The following is a 19,837-nucleotide window of genomic DNA, read 5'->3' on the forward strand; positions in this document are numbered from 1 at the left end:
TTATATTTTGTAATGTATTATAAATATTTGAAGCATTTATTTATTTGTTTTACTACCTAGAACTCAAAAAACAGCTATAAGCAGTGGCAACTTCTGGATGGACTGTACCATGTAAGTTTGGAGGGAGATTCTTGATAAAAAAAATCCTCAACTTGAGCAAAATGTTTTGTCAATGCAATTAATTGTTGTTTCAGAGTGGGAAAAGTTTCATGTTGAGCTGCAGTGTCGGCACAACTGACCGGTTCATGGACAGTAATGCAGCACATAGACCTCTGGACGTGTGCCCTTATCTGGGTTTGTGTGATTGGCACTGAAGGAAGAGTGAGGCAGTGTTGAGTGTTTGGGGCTTGTGCATGGGAAGAGGGTCAGGGGTACTTTGAAGAGGTGATAGATGAATTGTTGATGTGTTTTTGGTAAACTTGATTACAGGGATCAAGATGAGAGGCCTATTCTGCGACCACGTTCAAGCACCATCTCTTCAAGCCGTTTTCATGCAAACCCTCTGCTGGAACACAGTGTTTCCTCTCTGTCCTACCCAGTCCATTCCGCACGACGACGCAATCCTCCTCGGACACTCCACCCAATACATTCGACTTTATCCCACTCTGGAACTCCAGTTGGATCCATTGATGAAGTAGTGCGGGGAATACGGCTGTAAGTATGATGTATGAAAGTGTGGAATGTAGCAAAGTACAGAAATGGAAAGCCAGGAATGGGATGTAACTGGCTTTTCCAAAATTAATGGCTTCAGTCAGCTGCTCCACCATAGATCTCTCCGTTTTCCCCTTAAATTCTCTCATATTATGTGCCTCCACTGCTTTTCATTTCACACAATAACTACCCTCAGCATAAAATAGTTCAGCCTGTATTGTGCACCTTACCCTTAAAGCCCTGTTCTCTGGTATAGAGTTTGTGACCATCTCCTATATCTCTGCACTCTTAAGGATATTGAATATTTGTTCTAATAACCTGTCTCCATCCTGGGATCACTTACAGTTCCCTTCCAGTTGATCACACTTACTATTTCTTTAGTGTTGCAAATGCTGTTGTTGTGTTACCTACGTGGATGCAAATCATTTATGTATATTGATCCTAACACTAATCTCTGGGCTCATCACTACTCACATCTCTCCAGACTGAAAAGCAACAAACTTTATCAAGAGCCTCCTATATGGCAGCTTATTGCACACAAGCTTTATCACATCTCATTTTGCGCTAATTTGAGCTTATCCAAAAGTCTGCTGTCCATATCCCAACTTGCACTAAGCCCTATGCACCCATCATCTCTGCGCTCATGTACAGTGCCTCCCAGCCCAGTAACACCTCAAATTTAAAATGTGTTTAAATCCCTCCATTAACTTTTTAAATTCTTTCACAGGATGTGGGTGTCGCTGGCTGTGCCAGCATTTTTATTGCCCATCTCTAATTGCCTTTGAGAAGGTGGCGGTGAGCCGCCTTCTTGAATTGCTGCAGTCCATGTGGTGTAGGTACACCCACAGTGCTGTTAGGAAGGGTTCCAGGATTTTGACCCAGCGACAGTGAAGGGACAGCGATATATTTCCAAGTCAGGATGTTGAGCAGCTTGGAGGGGAACTTCCAGGTAGTGGTGTTCCCATGTATCTGCTGACCTTGTCCTTCTAGATGGTAGTGGTCGTGGGTTAGGAAGGTGCTGTCAAAGGTGCCTTGGTGAGTCCCTGTAGTGCTTCTTGTAGATGGTACACACTGCTGCTACTATATGTCAGTGGTGCAGGGAGTGAATATTTGTGGATGGGATGTCAATCAAGTGGGCTGCTTTGCCCTGGATGGTGTCAAACTTCTTGAGTTTTGTTGAAGCTGCACTCATTCAGGCAAGTGAGGAGTATTCCACCACACTCCTGACCTGTGCCTTGTAGATGGTGAACAGGCTTTGGGGAGTCAGAAAGTGAGTTATTCGCCACAGAATTCCTAACCTCTGACCTGCTCTTGTGGCCACAGTATTTATATGGCTAGTCCAGTTAAGTTTCTGGCCAATGGTAACCCCTAGGATGTTGGTAGTGGGGGACCTAGTGATGGTAATGCCATTGAATATCAAGGGGCGATGTCTAGATCTTCTCTTGTTGGAGATGATCATTGCCTAGCACTTGTGTGGCACACATGTTATTTGCCACTTGTCAGCTAAGCCTGGATATTGTCCATGTCTTGCTGCCTTTGAACATGGATTTTGCTTCAATGTCTGAGTCATCGTGAATGGTGCTGAACATTGTGCAATCATCAGCAAACATCCCCGTTTCTGACCTTATGATAGAAGGAAAGTCATTGATGAAGCAACTGAAGGTGGTTGGGCCTCGGACACTACCCTGAGGAACTCCTGCAGTGATGTCCAGGAGCTGAGATGATTGACCTCTAACAACCGCAACCATCTTCCTTTGTGCTGGGTATGACTCCAACCAGCGGAGATTTCTCCCCCTGATTCACATTGACTCCAGTTTTGTTAGGGTTCCTTGATGCTGCACTCAGTCAAATGCAGCCTTGATGTCAAGGGCAGTCACTCTCACCCCACCTCTGGAGTTCAGCTCTTTTGTCCATGTTTGAACCAAGGCTGTAATGAGGTCAGGAGCTGAGTGGCCCTGGTGGAATTCAAACTGTCAGTGAGCAGGTTATTGCTACGCTTGATAACACTGTTGATGACCCCTCCCTATTACTTTACTGATGATGGAGAGTAGACTGATGGGCCAGTAATTGGACGGGTTGGATTTGTCCTGTTCTTTGTGTACAGGACATACCTGAGCAATTTTCCATATTGCAGGGTAGATGCCAGTGTTGTAGCTGTACTGGAACTGCTTTTATAGGGGCATGTAGGTACATCCACAGTGCTGTTAGGAAGGGTGTTCCAAGATTTTGACCCAGTGACAGTGAAGGAACAGTGATATGGTTCCAAGTCACCTTAACCTCCTCCAGGGATAAAACGTTCTGAGAACTCTGCGTTCTTCCAATTCTGAACTTTTGCGATCCAATTTCCATTGCTTCACCATCAACAGCCGTACCTTCAGCTGCATAGGCCCACAGGCTCGGGAATTTCCTCCCTAACTGTCTCTGCCTCTCCACCTCTCTGTCGATCTTTAAGACACTACTCTAAACTTATCTCTTTGACAAATATTCGGTCGCCTGTCCTCGTATTCCTTTATGTGGCTCAGTGTCAATTTGTGTTTGATAATTGCCCTTGTGAAGCAGCGTGGAATGTTTTACTTCATTAAACTCACCACATAAATGCAAGTTGGTATTGCTACCTGCAGTTCTCTTTCAAATTTATAGGACATAGGAATAGGCCATTCATTCCCTTGAGTTTGTTCCACCATTCACTTAGATAATGACCTCAACTTCATCAACCCAGCTTAGTTCAGGAGCCCTCAATTTCCTCATTTAACAATATTCTATCACTGTCACTTTTTAAATTTTCACTTGACCAAGCATCAACAACTTTTTGGGGAGAGTACCAGATTTCCACAGCCCTTTAAGTTGAGATGTTTTTCAGGACAGTACAAGAAGATATTGGTAAGCTTGCAGAAGCAGTGTGCAATTGGCCAATGTGACACAGATTAATAAGGCCATAAAAAGATAAACCAAGCACTGGGATTAATTTCTATCAAAGTAGCATTGAAAAACAGGAAATTAATGTTAAATTTCTATAGAACCTTGGTTAGACCACACTTGGAGTGCAGTGCACAGTTCTTTCTGGTCTCCACATTATAGGAAGGGTAGAGAGAAGGCGTAAAAAAAATTCACAAAAACTGAAAGGCTGAACAAACAGTGGCTCTTTTCTCCAGGAAGAGAAATTTGGTGGGTGGCCTAATACAGGCCTTGTAACTTGTGAAGGGGTTTGATAAAGTAGACATGGAGATGAGTTAGAGGAGGGTGGTATGGTCAACCATGCCAAAGGCTGCAGACAGGACAAGAAGGAGGCATAGTTTACCTTTTCCACAGTCAGATAGGATGCCATTTCGAGTTTTGATAGGAGCCACTTCGGTTCTGTGGCAGTGGTGAAACCCTGATTGGAGGGATTTAAGCATGGAGTTCTGGCAAAGATGGACATGGATTTGGGAGGTGACAACACATTTAAGGACTTTACAGAGGAAAGAGAGGTTGAAGTTGAGCCCGTAGTTTGCAAGAACTGGGGGTGTCAAGGTTTAGTTTTTAATAATATTAACTAACATAGGGTTCAGGAGGTTGGATGGTCAGCAATTTAAAGGGGAATAGAGGCAAGGAAACAGGAAGTGGGTCTCACGGACAAGATGAGCTCAGAGAGGGCATGAGGGGAGATATGAGAGAAATTAAAGAATGAAGCATGTTCAGGATTAGGGCACAGGGAATTTTAGAAGCAGTATGACCTATTGAGCTTGTGGAAATATAGAGACATAGGAAATAGGAGCAGGAGTAGGTCATTCGGCCCTTCGAGCCTGCTCCCCCATTCAGTATGATCATGGCTGATCCTCTATCTCAATGCCATACTCCCACACTCTCCCCATACCCCTTGATGCCTTTAGAATCCAGAAATCTATCTATTTCGTTCTTAGATATATTCAGTGACTTGGCCTCCACAGCCTCTGTGAAAGAGAATTATATATGTTCACCACCCTCTGAATGAAGAAGTTTCTCCTCATCTCAGTCCTAAATGGTCTACCCCGTATCCTGAGACTGTGACCCCTTGTTCTAGACTCCCCCAGCCAGAGGAAACATCATCCCTGTATCCAGTCTGTCCATCCCTGTCAGAATTTTGTATGTTTCAATGAGATCCCCTCTCATTCTTCTAAACTCCAGTGAATACAGGTCTACTCGGCCCAATCTGTCCTCATACGACAATCCTGCCATCCCAGGAATCAGCCTGGTGAACCTTCACTTCACTCCCTCTGTGGCAAGTGTATCCTTTCTTAGGTAAGGAGACCAAAGCTGCACACAATACTCCAGGTGTGGTCTCACCAAGGCCCTGTACAGCTGCAGTAAGACATCCTTGCTCCTGTACTCAAGTCCTCTTGCAATGAAGGGCAACATACCATTTTCCTTCTTAACTGCTTGCTGCACCTGCATGCTTGCTTTCAGTGACTGGTGTACAAGGACACCCAGGTCCCTTTGTACATTAACATTTCCCAATCTATCACCATTTAAATAATACTCTGCCATTCTGTTTTCCTACTGAAATGGATAACTTCACACTTATCCACATTATACTACATTTGCCATGTATTTGCCCACCCACTCAACCTGTCTAAGTTGCCTTGAAGCTCTCAACACCCTCCTCATCACTCACATTCCCACCAAGTTTTGTGTCGTCAGCAAACTTGGAAATTTTACATTTGGTTCCCTCATCCAAATCATTGATTTACATTGTAAATAGCTGGTGCCCAAGCATTGATCCCTGCGGTACCCCACTAGTCACTGCCTGCCACTCCGAAAAAGACCCATTTATTCCTACTCTCTGTTTCCTGTCTGCTAACCAATTCTCAATCCATGCCAATATATTAGCCCCAATCCCATGTGCTTTAATTTTACACATTAGCCTCTTATGTGGGACTTTTTCATGAGTTTTCTGAAAATCCAAATACACCACATCCACTGGTTCTCCCTTATCTATTCTGCTAGTTACATCCTCAAAAAAGCTCCAGTAGGTTTGTCAAACGTGATTTCCCTTTCATAAATCCATGTTGACTTTGTCTAATCCCGTTGATATTTTTTAAGTGTCCTGTTATCTCATCCTTTATAATAGACTCTCGCATTATCCAGACTACTGATGTAAGGCTAACCCGTTTGTATTTTGCTGTTTTCTCCCTCCTTTTTTAGTCAGTGGGGTTACATTTGCCACCCTCCAATCTGCCGGGAATATTCCAGAATATACAGAATTTCGGAAGATGATAACCACTATTTCCACAGACACCTCCTTTTAGTACCTTGGGATGTAGATTATCGGGTCCTGGGGATTTATTGGCTTTCAGTCCCATTAATTTCTCCAGCACTATTTTTTTAGTAATACTATTTTCCATCAATTCCTCTAGACCCTTGGTTCCCTAACATTTCTGGGAAGTTATTTGAGTTTTCCTCTGTGAAGTGAGAACTAAAGTAGTTGTTTAATTGCTCTGCCATTTCCTTGTTCTCTATTATAAATTCTCCCATTTCAGACAATAAGGGATCTACATTTGTCTTCACTAATCTTTTTCTTTTTACATACTTATAGAAGCTTTTACAATCCACTTTTATGTTCCTTGTAAATTTACTCTCATACTCTATTTTTCCCCTCTTAATCAATTTCTTGGTCCTCTGTTGCTGAATTCTAAACTGCTGCCAATCCTCAGACTTGCTACTTTTTCTAGCAACTTTATATGACTCCTCTTTGGATCGAACACTATCCTTAATTTCTTTTGTTAGCCATGGTTGCGTCACTTTTCCTGATGTGTTTTTGTGCCAGAAAGGAATGTATAACTGTGCAATGCATACATTCGTTCCTTAAATATTAGCTATTGTCTATCCACCATCATGCCTTTTAATGAAGTTCCCCAATCTATCTTAGCCAACTCATGCCTCATACTTTCATAGTTTCATTTGTTAAGAATTAGGATGCTAGTTTCAGATTGGACTACTCTACTTTCCATCCTAATGAAGAATTCTATCATGTTATGGTCACTGTTCCCTAAAGGACCCCACACAACAAGATTATTAATTAACTCCTTCTCATTGCACAACACCAAATCTAGGATAAAAACAAAAAAACTGCAGATGCTGGAAATCCAAAACAAAAACAGAATTACCTGGAAAAACTCAGCAGGTCTGGCAGCATCGGCGGAGAAGAAAAGAGTTGACGTTTCGAGTCCTCATGACCCTTCGACAGAACTTGAGTTCGAGTCCAAGAAAGAGTTGAAATATAAGCTGGTTTAAGGTGTGTGTGTGGGGGGCGGAGAGATAGAGAGACAGAGAGGTGGAGGGGGGGGGGTGTGGTTGTAGGGACAAACAAGCAGTGATAGAAGCAGATCATCAAAAGATGTCAACGACAATAGTACAATAGAACACATAGGTGTTAAAGTTAAAGTTGGTGATATTATCTAAACGAATGTGCTAATTAAGAATGGATGGTAGGGCACTCAAGGTATAGCTCTAGTGGGGTTTTTTTTTATATAATGGAAATAGGTGGGAAAAGGAAAATCTTTATAATTTATTGGAAAAAAAAAGGAAGGGGGAAACAGAAAGGGGGTGGGGATGGGGGAGGGAGCTCACGTCCTAAAGTTGTTGAATTCAATATTCAGTCCGGAAGGCTGTAAAGTGCCTAGTCGGAAGATGAGGTGTTGTTCCTCCAGTTTGCGTTGGGCTTCACTGGAACAATGCAGCAAGCCAAGGACAGACATGTGGACAAGAGAGCAGGGTGGAGTGTTAAAATGGCAAGCGACAGGGAGGTTTGGGTCATTCTTGCGGACAGACCGCAGGTGTTCTGCAAAGCGGTCGCCCAGTTTACGTTTGGTCTCTCCAATGTAGAGGAGACCACATTGGGAGCAACGAATGCAGTAGACTAAGTTGGGGGAAATGCAAGTGAAATGCTGCTTCACTTGAAAGGAGTGTTTGGGTCCTTGGACGGTGAGGAGAGAGGAAGTGAAGGGGCAGGTGTTGCATCTTTTGCGTGGGCATGGGGTGGTGCCATAGGAGGGGGTTGAGGAGTAGGGGGTGATGGAGGAGTGGACCAGGGTGTCCCGGAGGGAGCGATCCCTACGGAATGCCGATAAGGGGGGTTGAAGGGAAGATGTGTTTGGTGGTGGCATCATGCTGGAGTTGGCGGAAATGGCGGAGGATGATCCTTTGAATGCGGAGGCTGGTGGGGTGATAAGTGAGGACAAGGGGGACCCTATCATGTTTCTGGGAGGGAGGAGAAGGCGTGAGGGCGGATGCGCGGGAGATGGGCCGGACACGGTTGAGGGCCCTGTCAACGACCGTGGGTGGAAAACCTCGGTTAAGGAAGAAGGAGGACATGTCAGAGGAACTGTTTTTGAATGTAGTATCATCGGAACAGATGCGACGGAGGCGAAGGAACTGAGAGAATGGGATGGAGTCCTTACAGGAAGCGGGGTGTGAGGAGCTGTAGTCGAGATAGCTGTGGGAGTCGGTGGGTTTGTAATGGATATTGGTGGACAGTCTATCACCAGAGATTGAGACAGAGAGGTCAAGGAAGGGAAGGGAAGTGTCAGAGATGGACCATGTGAAAATGATGGAGGGGTGGAGATTGGAAGCAAAATTAATAAATTTTTCCAAGTCCCGACGAGAGCATGAAGCGGCACCGAAGTAATCATCGATGTACCGGAGAAAGAGTTGTGGAAGGGGGCCGGAGTAGGACTGCAACAAGGAATGTTCCACATACACCATAAAGAGACAGGCATAGCTGCGGCCCATGCGGGTACCCATAGCCACACCTTTTATTTGGAGGAAGTGAGAGGAGTTGAAGGAGAAATTGTTCAGTGTGAGAACAAGTTCAGCCAGACGGAGGAGAGTAGTGGTGGATGGGGATTGTTCGGGCCTCTGTTCGAGGAAGAAGCTAAGGGCCCTCAGACCATCCTGATGGGGGATGGAGGTGTAGAGGGATTGGACGTCCATGGTGAAGAGGAAGCGGTTGGGGCCAGGGAACTGGAAATTGTTGATGTGACGTAAGGTGTCAGAGGAATCACGGATGTAGGTGGGAAGGAACTGGTGGCTCTGGGTACCCGCATGGGCCCCAGCTATGCCTGTCTCTTTATGGGGTATGTGGAACATTCCTTGTTGCAGTCCTACTCTGGCCCCCTTCCACAACTCTTTCTCCGGTACATCGATGATTACTTCGGTGCCGCTTCATGCTCTCGTCGGGACTTGGAAAAATTTATTAATTTTGCTTCCAATCTCCACCCCTCCATCATTTTCACGTGGTCCATCTCTGACACTTCCCTTCCCCTCCTTGACCTCTCTGTCTCAATCTCTGGTGATAGACTGTCCACCAATATCCATTACAAACCCACCGACTCCCACAGCTATCTCGACTACAGCTCCTCACACCCCGCTTCCTGTAAGGACTCCATCCCATTCTCTCAGTTCCTTCGCCTCCGTCGCATCTGTTCCGATGATGCTACATTCAAAAACAGTTCCTCTGACATGTCCTCCTTCTTCCTTAACCGAGGTTTTCCACCCACGGTCGTTGACAGTGCCCTCAACCGTGTCCGGCCCATCTCCCGCGCATCCGCCCTCACGCCTTCTCCTCCCTCCCAGAAACATGATAGGGTCCCCCTTGTCCTCACTTATCACCCCACCAGCCTCCGCATTCAAAGGATCATCCTCCGCCATTTCCGCCAACTCCAGCATGATGCCACCACCAAACACATCTTCCCTTCAACCCCCTTATCGGCATTCCGTAGGGATCGCTCCCTCCGGGACACCCTGGTCCACTCCTCCATCACCCCCTACTCCTCAACCCCCTCCTATGGCACCACCCCATGCCCACGCAAAAGATGCAACACCTGCCCCTTCACTTCCTCTCTCCTCACCGTCCAAGGACCCAAACACTCCTTTCAAGTGAAGCAGCATTTCACTTGCATTTCCCCCAACTTAGTCTACTGCATTTGTTGCTCCCAATGTGGTCTCCTCTACATTGGAGAGACCAAACGTAAACTGGGCGACCGCTTTGCAGAACACCTGCGGTCTGTCCGCAAGAATGACCCAAACCTCCCTGTCGCTTGCCATTTTAACACTCCACCCTGCTCTCTTGCCCACATGTCTGTCCTTGGCTTGCTGCATTGTTCCAGTGAAGTCCAACGCAAACTGGAGGAACAACACCTCATCTTCCGACTAGGCACTTTACAGCCTTCCGTACTGAATATTGAATTCAACAACTTTAGGTCGTGAGCTCCCTCCCCCATCCCCACCCCCTTTCTGTTTCCCCCTTCCTTTTTTTTTTCCAATAAATTATAAAGATTTTCCTTTTCCCACCTATTTCCATTATATATATAAAAAAAAACCCCCACTAGAGCTTTACCTTGAGTGCCCTACCATCCATTCTTAATTAGCACATTCGTTTAGATAATATCACCAACTTTAACTTTAACACCTATGTGTTCTATTGTACTATTGTGGTTGACATCTTTTGATGATCTGCTTCTATCACTGCTTGTTTGTCCCTACAACCACACCCCCCCCCTCCACCTCTCTGTCTCTCTATCTCTCCGCCCCCCACACACACACCTTAAACCAGCTTATATTTCAGCTCTTTCCTGGACTCGAACTCAAGTTCTGTCGAAGGGTCATGAGGACTCGAAACGTCAACTCTTTTCTTCTCCGCCGATGCTGCCAGACCTGCTGAGTTTTTCCAGGTAATTCTGTTTTTTTTACCAAATCTAGGATTGCCGGTTCCCTAGTTGGTTCCTCGACATACTGGTCTAAAAAACCATCTTGTACACACTCCAGGAATTTATCCGCTGCAAATTATTGCTAATTTGGCTTGTCCAGTCTATATGTAGATAAAAGTCATCCATGATTACTGTAGCACCCTTGCTACATGCATCTCTAATTTCATGTTTACTGCTGTCCCCTACCTTACCACTACAGTTTAGAGACCTATAGACAACTCCCACTAATGTTTTCTGCCCCTTGTTGCTTCTTAGCTCCACCCAGAATGATTCTATATCTAGATTTTCTGAGCCAATATCCATTCTCACTATTGCACTGATTTCATCCTTAACTAACAATGCCACACCACCTCCTTTTGCTTTTTGCCAGTCCACCCTAAATATCGAGTACCCTTGGATATTCAGTTCCCAGCCTTGGACACCCTCCAGTCATGTCTCCGTAATCACAATCATATTGTACCCGTTTACATCTATTTGCGCTGTTAATTCGTCGACATCATTGCGAATGCTCCGTACATTCAGAAACAGTGCATTTAGACTTGGCTTTTTAACATTTTTTTGTACAAAGGCCCTATTTGCTGCTATTCCTTGTCTCTCCTGCCTTCCACTTCTGCTTTCTACTTTTCAGTCTTTCATTGCTGTCTATGTCTCCCTGTCTTGTGTCTCCCTGCTCAGGATCCCACCCCACTGCCAATCTAATTTAAACCCTCCCCCACAGTACTAGCGAATACCCCTGCAGGGAGGATAGGGACACAGCTGATTGGATGGTTTTTATCTTAGTGACAAAGACATTCATGAGTGCCTTGCACTTATTGTTCAACATGGACCACAGTTCCTGGCTGTTCTCCTTCTCCTCACACAATGCCCTGACCCCAGTCAGTGAATCCTTTCCACTGGCACCAGGGAGGCAGCATACCACACAGGAATCATGTTTGTGGTTACATAAATGCCTGTCCATGCCCCTAGTTATCAAATCCCACATGACTATTACATTTCTATTCTTTATTTCCCTTGTGTGCAGTCAAATCTCCCGTGGTTTAATTCTTGCAGCGTTTCTCCAAGAAGTTGTCACCTGCCTTGGTATTCAAGCTGAAAACCAGTTAGTGAGAGCCACTAATTTAGGGGATTCCTGCAACATGTGTGTTGTCCTCCAACACTGTCTGTTGGTCATCCATTCCCTGCTGAAGTCTTCTGGAGTTCCTGCCTGGCACAGGATGCGCATGTAATGGGTCCCTGCTGGTCTGCAATGATAGTCAATCCACTGACCTCTAAATCACTGAGACCCTGACCACAAAAATACTCGATGCTGAACTCTAAAAATGGAAGAAATTGGGACAAATGCACTGAGACACTGACCTGTAAAATTCCAAGAAACTGACTCTGAAAGACTGAGATACTAAAATGGTAATAAGTTTACTAAAGGCCCTGGAAACAATATTCATACATCCAAAACACAGTGGAAATGATCGGCATCTCTTTCGAATGTGGTAATTGGGTCCCTTGTCAATATTGCTACACCTCCTTTTCCAACTTCTCTGTCTTTCCTAAAGAACTTATAGACTGGAATAATTTATCTACCAGTCCTGCCATTTGCAGCCAAGTCCCACTGATTGATTTTAAGGTGGATGTGCAGTTCTAATTCACTTGTTTTATTCTCACTGCTACCTGCTACCTAAAGCAATTTCCAAATATTTATCTTATACTCTGACATTCAGGGTAAGTATGTGGTACATGTGAATCAACAGACGAACTATGGTCAAACACCCCACACTACAGAGTAAATCACGAATGCAACCAAGGCAGAGTCCATGGATTTTTAAAGAACCCACCCAGACGTTAATAAACACTAAGTAAAACAATCTCGTTGAAACTCTGTCTCATGAGAGGTTCCCAGCTTCACCTTCGAAGATCTGTCCTTGGCACTCTCTCCAAACGTTGCTCCCACTCGGATGGCTTCAACAACAGCCCATCTCACAGGGTTTCAGTCTTGCTTTCTGAGATTCCTTTTCCCTGGACTCCCAAGTACACTCAAACACCAGCTTGCCACACTTTCAGGTCTATGGCTATGCCTTTGCCCCAAAGCCCTCTTTACTTGAAGCCTGCTCCCCACAACTCTTTCTTTAACCTAACTGGGACCCATTTCTGTTCCTTTTGTCTCAGTGATACTTGTTGGCTGGCTGACTGCCTCAAACTGACTGCCTCACAAGAGCTGTACACTGACCCTTGAACTGAGGGTCCCATACTTGTTACTCAGCAGGAACCAATGTAACAACCATTGGAACATCCTGTACCTTAAATATTACAATCTCCACAGACTTCTAATTTAGCACCCAGGGACACGCCGATTAATGGATTCCCTGACAATTCTTATTAAACAACAGAGCTTCTGCATACAGCAGGCCACAGCCTGCTCCTTTGCCCAGATGTTGTTTATCTCACATAATTTTAACCAATCACATTCCATTCCTCATCTTGTAAAACACAACTAGCTTGAGTTATGCTAATGAATGATGTTTTGTGCCAAATTGTTGGATAATTTTGTACAAAGCACTCATGCAATCATACTACCCTTATCAGTTTTTCATTTTTTTCCTGAATCTGAGTCTATTAGCTGGACTTTCCAGTCATCCCTTTTTCTTAGCTTTAGGGCTGTTTTCACTATTATTTTTATTCCTTCCTGAGCCTACCCCCTCCCCGCTACTCATGCACCCCCCAACTTTATGGCTTTAAAGCTCTTTAAAGCTTTTTTCTGCAGCCTTATACTTTCAACTAGGCCCTTACTCTCAGCCATGATGCAGTCAGATACAGTCCATGCCAGCGCTACAGCTCCATTCTTCCCGGTACAAGTGCCACCTGCATCTCTTTGCCACATTAACCCTTCAGCCACATGTTTACTTTCCTGATTTGTTTGTTCCTGTGCCAATTTACACAAGGCTCAGCAATCATGTGGTCATAGTGCAGGACTTTGGAATAACCTGAGGGTGAATCTTATGTTCCCTCTCTCCCCTCCTCTGCACACCACTGGCACCTGTTATCTTAGTTTAATGTCAGTGTAATGATACCCAGGCAATTATTATCCATCTATACAGCTGGCTTGACCATTTATTCAATGTAGAGATACTCTGTTAGACTGAGTGGGAGAGCTGTTGACATGTTATCCTTTTCACTTCTGGTGTTAGATTTGAATTCCAGAGTGGACTAATGGAATGAAGGTATTTTCTCTGCCCCACAGCTGCTACATAATATTTGTTTGGGGCAGTATGATTGCATGAGTGCTTTGTACAAAATTATCCAATAATTTGGCACAAAACATCATTCATTAGCATAACTCATGCTGGTTGTGTTTTACAAGATGATTCTCTTTAGCAATTTGGGAATTTTACTTTGGGCCATTGCACAGGCAGCTTTATTGTTATAAGTGAGAAAGCAATCCATTTGTAACGCAATCCATTAGTGAACACAAAATTCACCAAAGGAAGTCTCAGCTAACTTCACTCTCTGACTATTAATGGAAAGGTCCTGCATTTAATTATGGCTATTACTTTGGAAATATACATGTGTGACTATCTACTTGTAGGTAGCCTTTATCAAATAAGGGTAGATTTTAAATATGATTATTCAAATCACCCTGTACTGGTTTGGAAATGATGTTCAAATGATGAGCAAAGATTGTGGTGGCAATGTTTTCTGTAAATTGATTTTTCAGCTTCTGCCTTTCCCTGTGAAACATCTCTGGTAAATGCTATATGGACAGGAATGTCAGCCTCAATCATGTTTGGCTCAATGGTAAATCTTGACATTTAGAAACTCAAGAAATCAAAATAAGTTTTTTGCTTCTTTTTGATTATAGACAGACAGCAAGTGATCGCCTCTCTGCCCCAACTCTACCTCTCAGACACAACGCCCTGCTTCCACCTATTGGCAGTGCTGATGTTGATCATTCAGCTGGACAGTTAACTGCTCGACCACAGGTACCCGAGGAACTTCCCCAGCTTTTGTTACTGCCCCATCACGTGTCTTAATGTTTATGGCATTCCTATCTGCAGCCAAGCACTTTCTTATTGATAACGTACAATTGTCATACACACTTCTGTTGATTTGAAATGGTTACACATGCACCTATTGATAATTTGAAATTGTTATGCTCAGTCCTATAGATAATCTGAAACTATTTTATATGTTCCTGATTTAAAATTAGAAACCATTAGACAAATTTGGAACCATAGAATATTTATTACTTGCAGTATTTCCTTAAGTTTATTTACTCCTTTTGGATCAGAAATATTAATATCTCTATGATGTAAGTCTTCAGGTTGTTGATCACTGGGGATGTGAATAGATCAAACTCAGGAGAATAAAGAACTGCACTTGGTGTTTTGTTTACAATCATAGAATCGTTCAGCAAAGAAGAGACCATTCAACTCATTGTGCCTTAAGTTTAAAATTAAAAACGTATGATTGGAGTTCAGATTTTGCATTTATCTATGAAAAGAATAGGCATATGCCTCTGAAAACTGTAGAGGGAATCAATATTGATGAGCTGACAGCAAGGGAAGCCCTAGGTAATAGACCAATTCCTGATCTGTACTACGTTTGCACTTGCTAGTGGCTAAGCAAGTGGTATTTTCCACTAACAGATGCTGCTGTTTGTCCAAAAAGATGTTCAACCTACCACACAATTCAGCAATGTCATGTATGAGTTTCAGTGCTGGTGCAATACCAGGTATATAGGCCGGACGTCCCAGTGACTGGCTGATCAAATCAAACAGCATGTTCCTTTGGTTGTTCATAATAGGCAGAGTACAGTCTATACTCAACCAGCAACCAGCCTGTACTTGCCAAACTAAAACAAAACATCTGCTATTAGGTGTGATTCCATGATTGGGCAGCACTTGCTACACTAACATCCAATTTAAGGTCAGTTGAACTCAGAACATGGCTCGTTTGCGCTTGCTAGAAGCAAAATGGATTCATACACTGGGACCCTTTTCCTGCAAACAAAAGGAATATGTTCAAGCCTTGTGCCTTTTTTGAATTACCCAGGAACTTGTAGAGCCTCTAGTTCCCCATTTGCTTTCTCCATGGCAACACCTTGGCCAATCAGAATTGTCTTGCCAACCAGTCAGCACCCTTTTCTCCTGTACAATAAATTGTTGTGATCATTTGAAATTTGGCATTCTTGCATTTGTCCCAATGAGTAAAAAATGAAAAAAATTGGCAACATATCTTTCTTTTCATCAATACTTAAATTTATTTGTTTGCTATTCATGATGTCTGTTCAGCGCTGGGGAGACCACATGTAGACTAGGCAATCACTTTGCTGACCACCTATGTTCAGTCTGTAAGTGTGACCCCAAGCTTCCAGTCACTTCTCATTTCAATTCTCCAATTTACTCCCACACTGACCTTTCCATTCTCAGCCTCCCACATAGTTCCAGTGAAGCTTATGTTAAACTATGATGCCAGTAGAAACCGATAACTTTTAAATAGAAAATTAAATTTCCAGTGACCAATTAAAGGAATTGCACGACACGATTTAAGACTTTTACTCTCATACACAAACTAAAAGCACCATGACTAAACAATATTTCAGGAGGCAACTTATACTGTAAGTTACAGAAAATATCCCCATTTAATATTTAGAATCATTGAAAATCTCTCTGTGATTATTCTTGTGTCCCTTAAATAGACACTTCATTCTCCTGTGACTAATCCAAAGTGATTCTTTTTTCCTTTTCTAGCCAGATAAGTTCTACTCCTCAAACTGACTTTCAAGGTGTAGTTCCCCTGGAGATCGCCCCCTCTTACTAAAGCTCAGCTAATCTTCCCACTTTATATAAACCCTCACGAACCTGGTCTCTTCAATCCAAGCATGCACAGCCACCCACATTCTTGTGTGGTGCACCATAAAGACTTGCTGCCTCCATCTCTCAGCTCCCTTTCTCTCTCTGTCCCTCAGATCCTTGTGCACTGAATCTGTCTATGAAGTTCAGTGATATTTTTAGGAAAACCTATAACCCGATCTTACAGTGACTTCCTATAGACCCTTCCCCTCTCAAAGCCCATCTCTATGTCAACGTGAATCACATGGGCCTTGCATACAGGTAGAAAGTTATACTTTAGAATCTGACTTCACTGTATCTTGAAACTAAGTAGACAGTTTGAAGTATAACCATTTACAAACCTGATGTTCCTTAGAGTTTGGGGACTAAGGGGGAATTTTATGAGGGGGCTCTCAGCTCCCAGCCGGATACCCAGTGAGAGACCCACACTTTCTCCTCCTGGGAAAGCCTTCTGTATTATGAGGGGATGTGTGGTGGAAGCCCCAGAGCTGCAACTCTTTTGCTTAGCAGCACCACTGGGGAGGCAGTGGCTGCTGCAGGAAATACACCCACTAGATACCCAGGATTGCGGAGTGACCCAGGCCAGAGATAATTGATAGTAGGAGGGGTTTCATGCGGAGGGTTTGTTGGGTAGAGGGGCATAAGGGGAAAGGGGGGTCAGCAGCAAGGACAGGGGGGTAACTCTCAGCAGACACCCCCTGTGGGAGATCACAAGCAACCCGCATAGATTTGTAAGTCATGATCTCTGCATGGCGACAATAACAGCAGAGGCAGGAAGAGGCGCTTAATTTGGCATTATCTGTCCATGGGCCTTCCCACCAGGGATTTGCTTAATTTGCAACAAATTATGAATGATTAAGCATTTCCTATAACTCATTAGAAATATTCAGCGTGTATTAAATGTATTTAATCCTATTCATTGGGTCATGGTTAGTGCACATGTCTGATTCCAATCTTGTGGCCCACTGAGATGAAGGTGGGCCACTCATGCAGCCTACTCACTAGCCTAAGTTGTTCATCATTGGTTTACAACCTTCCAGATTCAACATTGAATTCAGTGACTTCAGATCATAATCACTATTTCCATTTTTCCAGATGGCAGGAACTGGTAACAGTTTTGCTATTCACATTTGTAGGTCCCTTTTAACTCGTCTTATGTTTCTTTACCTGTACCATCTCCTTTTGTCATTTAAGCACTCCTGCCTTCCACCCTATCGTAGTGCATCCTCCCAGCCTCTCCCCTTTCCCTTTAAAACTGTTATACCTGGTAATGTTCTCTAGTTCTGCTGAAAGGTCACTAACCTGAAATGGACTCTTTCTTTCTTTGCTGATGCTGCGTTGCTTAATGTGTGTTTCCAGCAAGTTCTGTTACATTACAGAAAGCACACTTGGTTTGACATTAGTTGTAGACAACCTGGGTTCAGGTGTGGTGCCCTACAAGGTTAAAATGCCCATCAACACTAGCTGAGATTTTAAAATCAGGAATCCCCTTTAGTTGACCATGAAGTCAGTTTATCCAATTGGAAAATTGAGTGGGCACCAGTAAGGGCCAATTTCACTCAGCAATTGAGCTCTTACCAATGACTGAAGAGGCAGTGGTTTCAAGCCCCACTCTTAGGACTTGAGTGTGTAATTCAGGCTGGCGCTCCAGTGTAGTACCGAAGGAGTGATGCTCTGATGGGATATTAAACAAAGATGTAAAAGATGCCATAGCAATTTTTAAACAACTGGGTATTCTACCAGTGTCCTGGCTACTATCCCTTCCTCAAACACATCAGCAATGCAGATTAACTGATCATTTAGCTCATTGAAGTGTGTGGAACCTTGCTGTGTATGTTTGCATTTGCTGCATCTGCTTCGATGATGCTTATACTGCATCCCAAAAATACTTCAATGGCTGTGAAGAATTTTGGGATGTCTAGAGGGTGTAATGGGTGTTATATAGTACTATCATGCTTCCATTTTACCTCGGGTTCAGTTCCCCAATTGAGTTGGACGTGGTGCAGGAAGTCCTTGCCTATCCATGGACTCAAGGTTATAAATCAGTGCATGATAACGTTGTGTTCAAATTCTGGTCTTTTCCATCCATTTCATGCTGTTTCTATACCCATTAAGCGGGTGTTTGGGATTCTTGGCCAATACGCTACATATAGAAAGAAATCAGTTTAAAGTACGGAGACTGTCACATTATCCTTTCCCCTGTTTTCTGTCCACTGTTGTCACTGAGGAATAGAAAAGCATGCAGTAAACACCAATTTAATGAAGATTTTAAATTCATGGCTCCTAGTTTTACCCTCCCCTACCACTTCCCACAAGTTATCATCTTTACATCTACTATATTGAACAACCTTGATCATGTCACCCTTCAACCCCCCAACCTGTTCAGTCTTTTCTCGTAGCTCTACTATCTCAGTTCTGATATCATCCTTTCAATTTATTTTGCATTTTCTCCAGTGCTTCTACATAATTTTTGCAATATAGATTCAGGAACTATGCATAGTACTTCAAATGTGGTCTAACAAAGATTCTGTATAACTTCTCTGTTTATGAGTTCAGTTAACCTAGAAATGAATACCTTTTCTTGGACTCGAACTCAAGTTCTGTCGAAGGGTCATGAGGACTCGAAACGTCAACTCTTTTCTTCTCCGCCGATGCTGCCAGACCTGCTGAGTTTTTCCAGGTAATTCTGTTTTTGTTTTGGATTTCCAGCATCCGCAGTTTTTTTGTTTTTATGAATACTAGTACTTTGTTTACATTTTCCATGGCTTTGTTAACCACTGTTGCTACTCTTAGTAATCCCTTTGCACTTCTACCCTGTTAAGATCCTTATTTTCCAAGGATCTCCTTATTCCTCCTACAAAAATACATCCATCAATGTTGAAATTAATTCTGCAAGTTTTTTCTATCTTTTTTGAGTCTTGTCAGTCATCCTCTGTGTTAACAATACTCCTAGTTTGATGCCATTCCCAAATTTTCATATTATACTTCTAATTCCTGAGCCCAAGTCATGTATGTAAATGGTGAACAACAGTGCTCTCAACATCAATCCTTGTAGAATGCCTTTCACACCTTCCATCAGTCTGAATAATCACCTTTATCCCTATTCTTTGCTTTATATTTTAGAGTCAGTTTGCTATCCATTTGGCAACAACTTGTACTATAAAACACGTTTAGCGTAGTAAAATGTCCCAAAGCACTTCACAAGAGTTTTATCAAACAAAATTTGGTTGTGAGTCATATAAGGAGATTTTGTTTTATCCTTTCATGTGATGAGGGCGCCACTGGCCAGGCCAGTGTTTATTGTCCATCCCTAATTGCCCTTGAGAAGGTGGTGGTGAGCAGCCTTCTTGAACCACTGTAGTTCACCTTGTGTAAGTACATCCACGGTGCTGTTAGGAAGGGAGTTCCAGGATTTTGATCCAGCAACAGTGAAGGAACAGCATTATAGTTCCAAGTTAGGATGGTGAGTGGCTTGGAGGGGAACTTGCAGGTGATGGTTCTTGTTCTTCTAGATGGTAGTGGTCAAAGAGATGGACTTTCAGGAGTGTCTGAAAAGTGGAGAGATTTAGGTGGGAATTCCTTGATAGGTGAAGGATTAAAATTGCAGAAGGCCAAACTGGA

General features: G+C 43.4%; 1 protein-coding gene across 6 annotated transcripts in view; it reads left to right on the forward strand.

Annotated features, from left to right (window-relative positions):
* LOC121270886 (protein FAM149B1-like) overlaps window positions 1–19,837 on the forward strand; it is a 232,641-nt gene that overhangs the window by 94,720 nt on the left and 118,084 nt on the right. For all 6 annotated transcript variants that reach the window (XR_005941629.1, XM_041176452.1, XM_041176454.1 and 3 more), the window contains 3 exons: window positions 61–111; window positions 430–654; window positions 14,224–14,344. Coding sequence is in view for 5 of the 6 variants with exons in the window: in XM_041176452.1 (XP_041032386.1) it covers window positions 61–111; window positions 430–654; window positions 14,224–14,344 (397 nt within the window). In the remaining variant the exon portion in view is untranslated. The remainder of the gene's footprint in view (window positions 1–60; window positions 112–429; window positions 655–14,223; window positions 14,345–19,837) is intronic.

Source organism: Carcharodon carcharias, chromosome 28, assembly GCF_017639515.1.
Source record: "Carcharodon carcharias isolate sCarCar2 chromosome 28, sCarCar2.pri, whole genome shotgun sequence".
NCBI lineage: Eukaryota > Metazoa > Chordata > Chondrichthyes > Lamniformes > Lamnidae > Carcharodon > Carcharodon carcharias.